The sequence below is a fragment of the Charadrius vociferus genome, unplaced genomic scaffold, assembly GCF_000708025.1.
Source record: "Charadrius vociferus isolate BGI_N301 unplaced genomic scaffold, ASM70802v2 scaffold118, whole genome shotgun sequence".
Taxonomy (NCBI): Eukaryota; Metazoa; Chordata; class Aves; order Charadriiformes; family Charadriidae; genus Charadrius; species Charadrius vociferus.
In genome coordinates this window covers 1,643,736-1,657,814 of record NW_009649846.1, presented here as the reverse complement: position 1 = coordinate 1,657,814, position 14,079 = coordinate 1,643,736, and the positions used below count along the sequence as shown (strand labels likewise).

General features: G+C 37.3%; 1 protein-coding gene across 2 annotated transcripts in view; it reads left to right on the top strand.

Moving 5' to 3' along the window:
- The window catches only part of GRIA4 (glutamate receptor, ionotropic, AMPA 4), a 240,600-nt gene that overhangs the window by 189,941 nt on the left and 36,580 nt on the right, over positions 1 to 14,079 (top strand). For both annotated transcript variants that reach the window (XM_009890916.1, XM_009890917.1), the window contains exons 11-13: positions 854 to 1,224; positions 2,557 to 2,755; positions 7,917 to 8,164. In XM_009890916.1, coding sequence (XP_009889218.1) covers positions 854 to 1,224; positions 2,557 to 2,755; positions 7,917 to 8,164 — 818 coding nt within the window. The remainder of the gene's footprint in view (positions 1 to 853; positions 1,225 to 2,556; positions 2,756 to 7,916; positions 8,165 to 14,079) is intronic.

Sequence of the window (14,079 nt, the reverse complement as noted above, 5' to 3'; positions counted from 1 at the left end):
AAGGTGATGTTGAGTCCCTAGTGACAGAAATGACCCATTAGCACAACTGCAATACCTGATGGTTCATGCAGACATCATTGTTAGCAGCCGTAATCACCATCATCAATAACCATTCATTCAAGACTGACATCTTAATTTTAAAAACATATTAGGGAAACATACTGAAAATTATTCCTGTCTCTAATGGGAATGGATTCAGCACACTTTTTATCCTTTATCGCATGATTTTGCACAGCTGTTTTCTGTGTACTTGCCTTTTTGCACTATTTAAAACCTGATTCATTGCTAATGAATTATCTTTCCCCCAAGACAACTGTGTGCAGTTTTGTGGCATCGTGGCAATAGTTAATCACGTTCGCTGCTTCATGCTATTTGGAACTTCCTTGGGTCTATGAGCTGGCTTCCCTCAAAGAATGATTATATCCTATGAAAATATGATAATGAATGACTGTTTCTGGGATCTTATAAAAAAGTCTCTATACTTTCAGTGACAATAGGGTCATTCTCATTTTCCATTCTTCCTTGAATTCCTTTACTTTAAATCTAGATGAATAGCTAAAATGATCCACCTACATTGCTGCCCACCTCTATAAGATTTAGGAGTCTTCTCCTTAACAGGAAAATTAAGTATTTCTATAATTCTGTAAAATAAAAACCTGCAATGTGTATGTTTTACTAAAAACATATTGAGTAAATATAGACTATGATAGAAAGAAATAGAAAGATGGTATAAAGAACATTTAAGCCACAGTGACCTGATGTTAATAACAAACCTTTGCAATTAGCTGCTTAGCTGAGTGTATAAGCCAACTCCAATTAATCTATACATCTATATTTCTTTTTTTCTTTATAGAAAGCAGAGATTGCTGTTGCGCCTCTGACCATCACTTTGGTACGAGAAGAGGTCATTGATTTTTCTAAGCCTTTTATGAGTTTGGGGATATCCATTATGATCAAAAAGCCCCAGAAATCTAAACCAGGAGTGTTCTCCTTCTTGGACCCCTTGGCGTATGAGATCTGGATGTGCATAGTCTTTGCCTACATTGGTGTCAGTGTGGTCCTGTTCCTAGTTAGCAGGTTTAGCCCATATGAGTGGCACACAGAAGAACCAGAGGATGGGAAAGAAGGACCCAGTGACCAGCCTCCCAATGAGTTTGGCATATTCAACAGCCTCTGGTTTTCCCTGGGTGCCTTTATGCAACAAGGATGTGATATTTCCCCAAGGTTTGTGTCAAATCTTTTTACATTTGCATTTTATCTTCAACACTGAAGCATAAAATCTTCCTTCATTTATTTTCCTGGCAGTGTTTTGGAGTTCACTCTTTAGGAAGCCTTTTCATTTTTTTCTTTTTTGGTAGCTATGATAAGGGCAACAGAGAATCTGCTTTGAATTTCAGTCATTACTATTATTTTACGTATGTCAATGTGCATAAACCACAAACAGCTCTCAGAAACAGCAGGCGTAGGCAGGGGTAATTCCACTGAGTTGACTTCAGAACTGTGTTGTTGCTAAATTAGTTCCATTGTATTACAATTATGAAATGCACACTATTGTGCTGAATATTTGCTTTGCATGAATGAATGTCCCATTTCTGTTCCCTATCAAGTTCTACAGCACTGCTTCCAGAGTATCACTGTCTATGACAGAGAGAATATTTGGCTCTCTGTTTCTGAGAAGGCACGCTGTATGGCTAAGCTGTGCTTTGCACAGTGGGTGCCTCAGACATAATATATGATCCCAGTCCTGAATTTCTCAACCTTTTCAGATGTTCTGAAACTTTAGCGTGCAGTAGCTATAATTTCTTAATTAAACATTATGACCCAATCATTCAAATTTGAATGCTTCATTTTAGCCATTAACAGTGAGATTTTGAGAGTGTTCAGCATTGGCCTAACTCTGCTATTATTGAAGGTAGTAATAAAACTGCTACTGATTATGACTGGATGTACATTACTCCTCAACAGCCTTCTCATCAAATAACAGGTATTAAAATGGAAAATATAATTTTTTACTTAACATAAATATCTGTTACCACAAAATGCTTGCTTCTTAAATAAGAAAATTGTGAAAGTTCAAATGATTGCAGTAGCTTGTAGAATGTTTGATAAGTTTGGATGACATTTTAATCCTAGAGCCAACATAATCCATGTGAAAAGCCTTTTGTGTCCTTTTTTTTAAGAGGAAACAGAGAAACCTACTGATTTTCAGCTACCATGCTCTACTATTTTCTCCAAAAAGAGATTACTTATCCAGTATTTTTGACAAAATTTTTGCTATGTTAGGTATTTCCTGAAATAATAAGAACACTGGGATTACTCTTCAAGAGAATTCAAACTTCTGTATGTGCAGGATACGTGTTAATACAGTGGACTCTGTACTGTAGTCATTAAGATTCAAGAGAAAAAGCATTTGTTAGTATTTAAAATGCAAATTACCTCCCTCCCATTGACTGTCATTTAATGAAATGTTCAGCAGTATTGGTGACTTCTCTCTTTCTCTTTTTCTGTTCATGGCTTAAGAGACAGGAAAATGTGCATTATCTTATTCATGTTTAGATCCCTCTCAGGTCGCATTGTTGGAGGTGTCTGGTGGTTCTTCACACTCATCATTATTTCATCCTACACTGCTAACCTCGCTGCTTTCTTGACTGTTGAGAGAATGGTCTCGCCCATAGAAAGTGCAGAAGACCTTGCCAAACAAACCGAAATCGCTTACGGGACACTGGACTCAGGGTCAACCAAAGAGTTCTTCAGAGTAAGTTGGCATGTCCGTTAGAGAAGCTGTCTCTACTGACTGCTCTTATAAGATGCTTGTAAGGGTGAAATAATGTTACTTTGCAATTATATGTAGTATAGTTTGTAACTCCTGCAATATCTTAGCTACGTTTTTGCCCCCACAACACCATTTGTTGGAGTTTTCAGTTATTTTAATTTGAGGAAAGCTTATTGATCCCGTCACACTGGGCAAAAGAGGTGCCCCGAGGGATACTCAAGCCCGTGATAATTAAAGCAGCATTGTACTATTGATTCCTCTGAAGCTACATTACCGAAATGATGTGCAGCATTGAAAGCCTATGATGATAGCATAGGCTATCAGGTCTTGCAGGTTTTGTTTCTACTTATGGATTTGTCTGTGTGCATTTTGCTTTAGGGTCTTGGGGGGTGGGAAGGAAATGCATTTTTTAATTTGCTGACTTTCAGATGAATAATAAAGGGAAAATATATCTCAGGGGGATGTGGTTGGAGCATTAGGAAATAGCCTAAATAGCCATTCATATGTCTGTGCTGTCTGTATTGATTACTTCATTTTCGTTTGCTTTCCCGTGTTAGTGTGGTTGGTATGTAATTCTCACTGTTTGCCAGCTGGAAAACAGGGAGCTTGGACATCACAAGGAGTACATAATAAACAGTCCCTCCTGCTTTATTTCATGTCTAGCAGATGAAAGTTAAGCCTAGCTGACTGAATGCATGTGAGTTCAGTGTTTGAACATGGGTCTAAATAAATGCTGTGAGCCAGTAATCCTTCCTTGGAAATTGCACAGTTTAGGAGCATTATTTATCTGAAAGGTAAAAATCTGAAAGGCATTTTTAGAAGAAAGGAAGATGGAGTGATAATTTCTTCTTACTGTCTAATTGAAAGAGGACCGTTCTGTGTTAGGTAGTCCCACGCACCTTGATGGTATTCAGTTTGGCCAAACTGAACTCAATGAACCATTAACAAAATTATGGATGGGATTTGTGAACTATAGACAGTATCAAGTCAAGGGCAGCTGCTGAGTGACCCCAAAAGGTCTGTACTGAAATAACCTTTTTATCACAAGTGATATCCCCATAGAAGAACTTTCAAATATTTTCTCTTAGCTGGAAAAAGATGACACCTTATAAGATATAAATGGCATTTAAACAAATACAGTGGTGGAGCCTTCACATAATGAAGCTGTCCAAGGAGTTCAGTGTAAGCTAGTTTTCTAGGTTTCTGCTGTAGACACTGGAGAAAGAAAAGAACCCCTGTGCCTCCTGTATGGGACAAGTGTGTTATGTTGAAATAAGTCACCCCTTAAACTATCTTCCTCTTTGTATCAACTCTGGAAGGGATCCCACTGGAATGGCTAGAGTGCTTGGTATCTCATTTTTTAATAGATAAAATTCAATGACAGGTTTATAACTACACCTGTCTTTTTCTAGAGCCAAGGTGTCAGTGTACACCTAAATATGACACTACACATGCTCTCTGGGAGCCTTATTTTTTACCCCAAGTGGCAGAAACTTAGCTTGAAGCCCTGATTTCACATCAGGTGTCTACAAAAACGGTGGCATTAAGATATAGGAGGCTTCTCTAAGAACTGAAATATTTTGATCCTGATATGGCCAGATTTCCTACTTTCTTGAAAAGAGTATAATCCCTCAGAACACATTATTTATACTCATCTATGATTAACCCATATTTTCTTCTTTCGGTCAATTTTTGGAAAGTTAGGTATTAAATGCTGGGATTTCCAGTTTCAGTCCATCACAAGCTGATATGGTAACCACAATGCATGCGTACAAATAGTTATTTCAACTAGAATGAAGCTGTGATAATAGTTAAAAACATGATGCTGAGGACCAGGCAAGTTTATTTAACTTCAGATTTATTAACTTGTTGCATTTCCAAGAGTATCCAGTGCTTGCAGTTTTTTTAGGTGATGATGCAAAAATTAATTCCCAAGGAAACAGTAAAGAATGAAGGAATGGAGCTGTTTTCTTAAGAGTTTCAGAACAGTTTTACAAGCTGTTCTTTTGAAGTAATGAGGTCAGGTCTTTTGACATAAAAACAGTCTCGGTCACCAAAGTTTCATGATTCTTTTAAATCATCCCGTAAACACAGATACTTTTTTGTTTGAAGCAATATTTCATTCAAGATCTCTCCTTAAAGAGAAGATGCTTTCTCTGTCTATGATAACAGCCATTCTTTCACTTTAAAGGGTCGAGAGAAAAAAGAAGAAAAATCAATGTTCTTTTTATATTTTTTCCTTTATTTCAAAATACAAAGGGAAACATTAAAAGTAACTACAAATACTAACTATAGTTGCATATGCAAAATTTGAATCTTTATCAAGATTTAGACTGTGTTGATCACTTTTTTAAAAATGATGTAATTGAGGCCCTGTTATTAGATTTTTAATCTCTGCAACAGTATACCGATCATTAATGATATTGAATGTGCCATTTCTAAAAATATTTTTCACAAAACAGGGACAAAGATAAAATAAGGATTTAAAAAAAGGATTAAAAGGATAAAACATCATTGACAGACAATATTTACACAAACACCGTTTGCGTAATACATAAATTAAGACCTAGCATGAAACAATAGTAGGAGAAGACTTGTTACCCAAGTCATGTGTAACTTTTCCGTCAGTGATTACTATCTGGCTAAAGATGAGCCTTCAGGACATTTTCTCATCAATTGATCATTTCTGATCAAAATGTCAGAAGCTCTGAACAGCTATTCAGTCTCCTTTGATTCCAGATTGAAAACAGAAAAAGGAATAGTCATTTTAAGGGCAACATAAAGAAAATTTAGACTTTGATACTATTAGCTATTTGCTTATTTCCTGTTTTGGATAGCGAGAGTTGCATTTTCCGACCTACTTACTCAAGAGGAAAAGAACTTATTTTTAGTAGTCCTACTCAGAAAAGCCCTAAATGAGAATTATCTTATCCTGGCTGACTGCAGGGGAAAGCTCCAATGTTTCCTCATATGATAATAAGGAATATCTGTTGGTTCGCTCCTCAGTTTTCACTCTGGATGAACATGTAGAAATTGAATGTTAACAAATGAAAGCTTGGGAGAAGAAAATGTTCTTACAGAACAGATGTCTTGTTAGACTTGCAATATTTTTTTGTCTCTTGATGGGCAAAGGAAATTAGATCCTAAAAAAGTAGCTCTACATGCAACCTTTTTCAATTGATGTAGGTCATTGTTTCCTCTTACTAATAGAGCTATTTCACGTGTTGCATGTTTTTAGTTTTGAAGGAAAGTGACCTATTAGATGTTTACTTTATAAAGAATCTGTTGATATGGATGTTAAGATGTAAAAAATGATTGGAAGTGAAGGCAGACAAAGGCAAGTAAATATTCTTGAAATAATGCCTGATTCATTACTGCTCTCTTCCAATTTTTTTTTCTTTCTGTAAATTTAAATCCATGAAATTACATAAGTGTTGAGCAAAAAGAATACATGGGTGGCTTAGTTTACGCTGCGCTCTCAGCCACTATTATGTCAATGAAAAGTTGCTGAGACTACGGTGGAAAGAGAGGGTGACAAGGCGGGATGTGATTATGTACATGCACAGCTGTTGTTAATTTACATTTTATTATGTATGACAAAGAGAAAATGATGCATACAGACAAGCTAAAAAAGCAAGGATAATTTATCATGTTCTGTTATGTGGTATTTTTATTGAACATTTCTGGTTAAATGCCACTTACTTTCAAGTAAGACCAATCATTTGGTAATCAGTAAAAAGACGTGTTTCAGGGAAATTACTCTTACCTATACAAAGACTCAGTTGCAGGCTTTTTAAAGCCATTGTCAATTTAAATAATACCTAGATTATAGGATTTAATATTTGTTTAAATATTCTAAGGCCCTTTGTTTTGAGGCTTTATAATAATGAATATTTTCCTGGAGTACTCAGCACAGTGTAGGAATGGGCTCATAGACTAAGTCTTGCTTAGCTAGAAACTGCTGTTGACTCAAATAAAAGCTGACTTAAGCATTGGGTTAAAAAGTCCTTTTTGCAGCATGCATAAGAGAAGACAAGTGCCATCTGTTATTAATAAAAACACCGTATATTGTTCAGCTGACGCACTATTGGTTTGCATGTATATATACCTGTTGCTGGAGGAAGAAAAAGAGCTGTTGAGTGAATCTAACGACCATGGGAAGCTTCTTAGCCTGACAGCATTTCCTTCCTTCCTTCCTTTCTTCCTTCCTTCCTTCCTTCCTTCCTTCCTTCCTGCCTTTCTTCCTTCCTTCCTTCTTTTCTTCCTTCCTTCTTTCTTTACTATGAAAATTATTGGGTTTATTTTTTATTAAGCTTTATTTTTGCTTATGTCTTTAATTGTGGTTACACCATGCATTCCTTGACAGGAAAATTTGCAACTGATGTTCTCTGAGCCATGAGTTCTTGCGCATTCTTTGAGCCAACACATTTCTTACTCAATTAGTTGCAGGATCAGAGTCTTTAAAATAAATCCACTGATACTGTGGTTGTAAAAACATAAATAATACTTCTTTAGGGCAAATGCTTAGGGCATTTTCTTTCCTTCAGTAGCATATTTGGTCCAATTTGCTGTTTCTGTGTTTTATTGTGAACCATGTCTTAAAATGTTGTGGAGCCTCTCTGAATGTAAATTGAATGAATTCTGGACTCTGAATGTTGAAAGCAGAAATCTTACTTAAGCTGTTGTGGTTTTGATGGTGTAAGAAGTGGATGTTAGAGCTGAGAAATGCTTGAAGATTCAGCTCCGTATTTACAGGGAGATTATTTTATCGTTTCTCTTTCCCATACAGGTTTAATGTGGATTTTTGTTTCATATATAATTCCCTAAAATACACTATACAACACTTTGACTGTGTGAACTGCCTTTACCTAACAGTAAATTCAAGGCTTAGCTTTCCAGTTATTTTATTGTGACTGCTAAATGCTAACTGGACCTAAAAATAATATCTGATTTTATAGTATCAATATTGTTATTTCTTGTTTCTTTTAAAATAATCATGGAATTCAAAGAAAATCCTTATCCAAGTATGATTTTCCCAATCCCAATTGTTTGAAAAATTTAGCGTGATTGATTTTATTTTGGACAGTGCCATTCTGAAATGTAGCAACATTCTTTTTTCTAACTTCTTTTTGATTTTCTCCAGAGATCAAAAATAGCAGTGTATGAAAAGATGTGGACCTACATGAAATCAGCTGAGCCATCGGTGTTCACTAGGACTACTGCAGAGGGAGTAGCTCGTGTCCGCAAATCCAAGGGCAAATTTGCCTTCCTGCTGGAGTCCACCATGAATGAATACATAGAGCAACGAAAGCCGTGTGACACCATGAAAGTGGGAGGAAATCTGGATTCAAAAGGCTATGGCGTAGCCACACCGAAGGGTTCTCCATTAAGGTGGGTGGAATAGTATAACAATATAAAATGTGTTGTTATAGTATTCCACCTTCCCTGATGTCCCTGATATAGCTCTTTTTGTTTTGTGTGTGAACATGGTATGTTATTTTTCTTTTCTTCCATTTCATATTTTTTTGATCAACAAAGGTAAACATTTCTAATTGCAATATGGATTTAGCAGCTATAGTTGGCATATCTTTCAAGGCCATATAAAAACCAAACTGGTTGAACACTAGCTACTTGAAGTCAGCCTCAATAGAATTAACATCAGCTATTTATTTCATCAGCTTTTTTCACCAAATTAAACCCTTTATAGCAGTATTATGCCTGCATTGTCTGCATCAGTATCTGCTTCAATAATATGCCTACATTTTATGTTTTGTTTATTGATCTTGGCTGCTAATTTCTGAATAAGAAGCGGCTTGTAACATCTTTTTTCAAATGCCATCACTTGGAGGCAATTAGTCCTTCATTAAAGCAACTTTGTTAAAGTACTTTTTATTAAAGCACCTTCTTATTTAGGAAAAAAAAAAAAAAGTTTGTGTTTCTAGCATTATGCATTTCAGTACTGCCTTCAAACTCACCAGTATTTTCTTTATCATGGTATCAGACACATACAGTCAAGTTTTTGATTCACAGGCAAAACATCATTTGCTTTTCATTCAAATTTTCAGGGAAACAGAAGTGAAGGTACTAGTTCTGTGTTAAAATTGGCAGTATTTACCATTATGTTGTCTTTAATGCTTAAGGCAAACAAAACTTGCCTTTTTTCCTCCGGTACACTTGCCAATTTTCTTCAAAGCAAAAGAGCAACTAGCAGACCAAGGGAGAGTGGCCTGTGGAGTCTTACAGCAATAGGGCATATGCAGTGGGGGAGAGGGAATGGCCCGGGGAGCAACCAGCACCCCAATTCTCAAATTTCATCCATGTGCTCATGATAAGGGATTACAACAGGCTCCGATGAAAGGCTCCTTCACAAAGGAGGTGAAGTGAGTTGGAGGGAGGAGTTGCAAGTGCAGATGGACCCATAGTTCTGTGCAGGAAATAACTAAGGAGGTACCTGTCTACATCTGTGACCGCAGAGGAGACATCATTACCACTATGCAGACAACTAGACTCACTCTAAACTCACCAGTTTAAACTGCACATAATGCCACAAACCTCAATAGCCTTAACTGTGTTACACAGATGGGAATAGGAGTATCATCAGAATCATTTCCATCTGCAGCAAGAGAAGATTTGTATGTGCAGGGGAAAATCAGGCCAGCTATTTCAGTGATTGAATATGAAATTTTGGTCCTTAACATTCAGTACCTTTTGGATTTAAAAACTGCCACCTTCACTTCTGAATAAAGTAGTATGAGAACAAAAGGAGGTGAGAGAGGGAAATGACAACAATAAAAATATTAATTATAAAGAAAAACATGTCCAGAACTCATGGGGTTGTTAAAAGTAGAAGGCAGCAGATAATAGGAGAGGCTGATCTATTGTCTGGGTGTATTTTCAAAGCACTTATGGTTTATTTTATATATCAAATATATTGCTATCTTCTTCTCAGTGTTTCATACAGCCTAGAAGTGGTAGGCAGCATTGCGGTTTAGTGGAGGTGCTTTCCATAGTAAGGAAATGCCCATTGCTGACACAGTCATGCTTTGCTGTGCCAAAGCTAGGGCAAACTTTTTAGGAATCACTTTAGCTGCTGTCATATATATCCCAGCAGTGGGCTGTTCGCTTTAAGCACGCATTATGGTGCTCTTTAGTCCCTCTCGATTTTTCTGCAGAGTGTCCAACACCACCAAAAAGAGACAGCCTGTTATAATGAGCACCAGTAGCCAGTGGAAGTTGTTTTGTGTCAAATATGGGCTTCTTTCAGGTTTTTTCAGTTGGCTAGATAAAAATATCTAGAAGCACTGGGACGAGACATAAAGCAGTTAGAAGGAAGAGGGCCTAGTAAAACTGTTTAATAACAACAGAGAGGAAGAGCACAACCATGATTGTAAGCATCAAGTGTGAAATCCTGGCTCCACCCCAGCTAAAGACCAAGCTCCTCTATCTTTCAGTGAGGCCCCAGTTTGGTCTAACTGGGGGTCGGCAACTATCATTAGGGTGATGTGATCAAAAGCATTTAGTTTTTCACATAACATGTTTCCAAAAGGGGAACAGGGGAAATCCTACCCAACATGAAAATTGGACCAAATCTTCTTTCAAGCTGTCTCGACTGGCTGTCCATGTCCATGCCTTTCCCGAGCCTTTCTTTCACATGTGCTAAGCTGCTTGTTCTTCTGCTGCACCCCATTCCCTCTCCAGCCCCAGTGACAAACCTCAGGCAACACCTCAGGGCTGCTTACCTATTAAAAACATTAAGCACCACACTTAATGTTCTGGACAAAAATAAAGAACAAGCAATACCTCGTATCCGTACCGCCTCTTCCATGTATGTCTATAGACAGTAGTGCTTACTGAAGAGGGGAAAAGCTTCCTACCCCTGTGCTTTTGAACAGAAAAGACTCAGCTGTAAATTTTAATTGCATGCTTCAGTATTTTCTGAATTGTTTGAAATTGTAGAATGTGCTGGGTTTTCTATTTTGACTGCATCCCACATGGTAGTGTTTCTGTTACTGATCAGATGACTTACGTAACTGCTGCCTGCACAGATAATTGCAAATATTGAACATGCAGTTTGAAATCCATGAAGGGCAGACTAGCTAAGATTATTACATAAATTAGTCAAAAGACATAATTTGCTAGGGGAGTTGTAAATTCTATATTTTATTTAATAATCATAATTTCCTATTTGAGTTATGTATAGAACACAAATTACTGGATGTAGTTCACAAATAATCGCAAGTAGCTTATAAATGTTAAACATTCACACTCTGTTCTTGGGCTGTTCAGGACTAGGGAAAAATATCAATTTTTTCAAATGAATTATTCATATCAAATAATTCACTAAACTCTTTGAACACCTATTTCCCTAGATATATTTTAGTCTTAATCCTCCTCCTACTTACAATGATTATAAATCAGGGTTTTTTCACTGAAAATGTAGTAACAGCTGCATAAAATTCATGTGAGTGTATGGAGAAACAGACCATATATTTTTACATGTCTAACACTGATAGAAAATTGGGAATCTAAATCAGACTTCTTCCTGTAGCATAGGAGTAGCAATGGTTCCCTGCCATCACATTACCGGGCTCACGTTCATTACAGAGCACATACCCATCACTTTGCTCATGCAGATGAAATCCACCTGTCAGAGCGATCCAGGGACTGGTCTCTCTGTTGCTCATGACCGTACACATGAGCAGGGTAGTGGATTTTAATTTGAAACTCTTCCTGATTGGGTTCCATGCTACACTCCTGCAGTGTTCAACCAGTACCTATTGGCTAATTTGAATGACTTCTTCTCAGTGCTGGTGCAGTATTAAGCTTCATGCATATCACTGGATGGAGGAGAATGGGAAATGCCTGATGTGTGTTTCTTTTATGCCCACTGGGCAGTACCACCTTACACATCATGTGTGTCTCCTTCCTTCCTTCCTTTTCAGTGATATTCATTTCTATATAATGTTGTAAAGACCGACATATTTGACAAGGAACATGGGATTGAGGGCAAAGGGTCTCATCACAACAAAGATTGAGTTTCTTTCATTGCACTACCCAGCTGTCTTTACTGTTTCCTCCTCCTACCACGGTAGGTATCCTTCCAAAATTACTGTGTAGTAACCAGTGTGAATTAATGAGTTTTTCTCTTCAAAGGTGGTGTTTTCAAAGGTGGTTAAGAGAGTGCTGCTTGTCTGCTTAGCAGGACTTGCCTTTGTAAATGTCTTGTCATTAGAAGATGTTCTTGTGGCCAGACTTCTGGCCATTGTGGATCACCCCTGGCTCGTCTGCCTTGCCACTTGCAGTAATCTGTGTTTCTAGAGGGCAACACCTGGAGATCTTGTACTGTGCAAATCCTATGCCTTGCATGCCTCTGCTTTTCTGGTTTACATATGTAGGCATCCTAAACAAGTTTGAATAGTGATGAAGATGAGAGTTCTCCACTCTTAGAGGTAATGAAAAAGGAAGTAGGGGCAATATTGTCTTAAAGGTACATCAAAACCTTTTTTTACTTTTTGTACCTTGAAGTTGTTGGATGCGAAGCTGAATGACAGGTTGAGCTAAAAAACGAGGAGTTGTCGTCATCGTTTCCGTGTCTGTTTTAACTAAGGATGTTTGGCTGTCCTGTCCTGCAGCTGACAGTTATGCATGGATGAGTGAAACCTGCTCAGATCTGGTGAGACACTTTGAGTCCAGCCAGATGAGAGTGGCGGGATTAGATCTAGCCAAATAATAAAAAACAATTGTGAATAGATGTGTTGATGTGTTTTAGAGGCTGATGATGGCTGTTCACCAACCTGATGAAATCCAGAGTTATGTTAAGTTCCTACTATTGCACTTACAGCTAGTGTTTATAGATATGAATCTGGGATTCTACATTTCATTATTCAAGTCTCTATTATTTTTATGTAGTAAAGAAGTAACTCCAGTTTGACTTTAGGAGGAAATGTTTATGGGAGGAAGGAGAAAAGGTCCACATGGTGATATCTTCTGGTTCTCTGGTTCTTTGCAGTGTGACAGCTGGTGACATGAACTGACTCTTCACACCAGCTAAGGGCCAGTTCTTTGTCCATTCTTTACTCTGTTTTTATTAACGTGAGGTGGGAAATGTGGGAAGTGCATCAGTGAAGCAGGTGATGTGGATGTAATTTTCTGATCATTCTAGCAACTTGTGTGAAGTGCAAAGTACAACATGAGTGAAGCGATGGATTTTAGTCTCCATTCCTTGCAAGGGAGGAGTGCCCTGGAGAGTGCTTGAAGTGCAAGAGGCATCCAACGGTACCCTGTAAATATCTTACAGATTCTCCTGCTTTATGTAATTGTACAATACCTGAAAGAGATTTACCCTAGAAGTGAGGGATCTGTGGTGGAGGGAACCTTTTTCTTGACAAAATCTTTAATTTTATGGCCCAAACCATGACAATAAGGTAAAGATCTGTTATGAAGGAATTCTTTCTGTGCATGGGCTTTATAAACAACCATCTCAGTGACTTCCGCTAGTCCTTGTTTTCCCAAGGTCAGTCTCTAAAATTGCCATTCTTTCATTGCTTCCTTTCAGTGTGGTACTACAGCTGACAATATTACCTTTGCTTGTCAAGGATATATCCAGTATGGTCCCTTCGTTACAAATACAGTGTTGAAGGAAAACTTATTTTTGTAATGCATGTACGTTAATACAAAATATTAGCAGGCCTTACATAGGATGCGATATTCACTATTCTTTTTTTTTTTTGGATGTGTTTTTCATGACCTGAAATAAGCTTAGGAAAATAAGGGTAAATCTTATAGTACAATTTTTTTCAATGGGACCATTAAACTTTTTATCAAGTTCTGTCCTTGATGTTTTTGGAGACCAGAATATAAGGAGCTTATTGTGGAAGGAATTCCCAGATCATCATTCACTGTCAAAGCTGTTTATTGTGAACTTAATACCTCATGCTAAGATATACCCCCATTCTCCTTTTACCCTGGTTTTGTAGATCAGTGAATTGACAGTTAACACCAAGCTCTGTGGGAAAAGAATCACAGTAGTCACCTATAAGGATAGATAATTTTTTTTTCACCAAAACTTCTTGCATTCTCTGTTTTCTTATGATTTCTATAAAACTGGATTTGTGTGTACAAAAAAAGGGCTATGATATTCACAGATTCCCTCAGAGTAAAACTAGGAAAGAATGTTTGAGCTGACCACCCAAATTACTTACAGAGTCAAAATGTATTTACTATAGAGTTCTTTCACTAGTGTTTTTCAAAGGTTTTGTACTATAGAAATCCATGAATCTTCAGAAAAATAGACATTTCCCATGGTG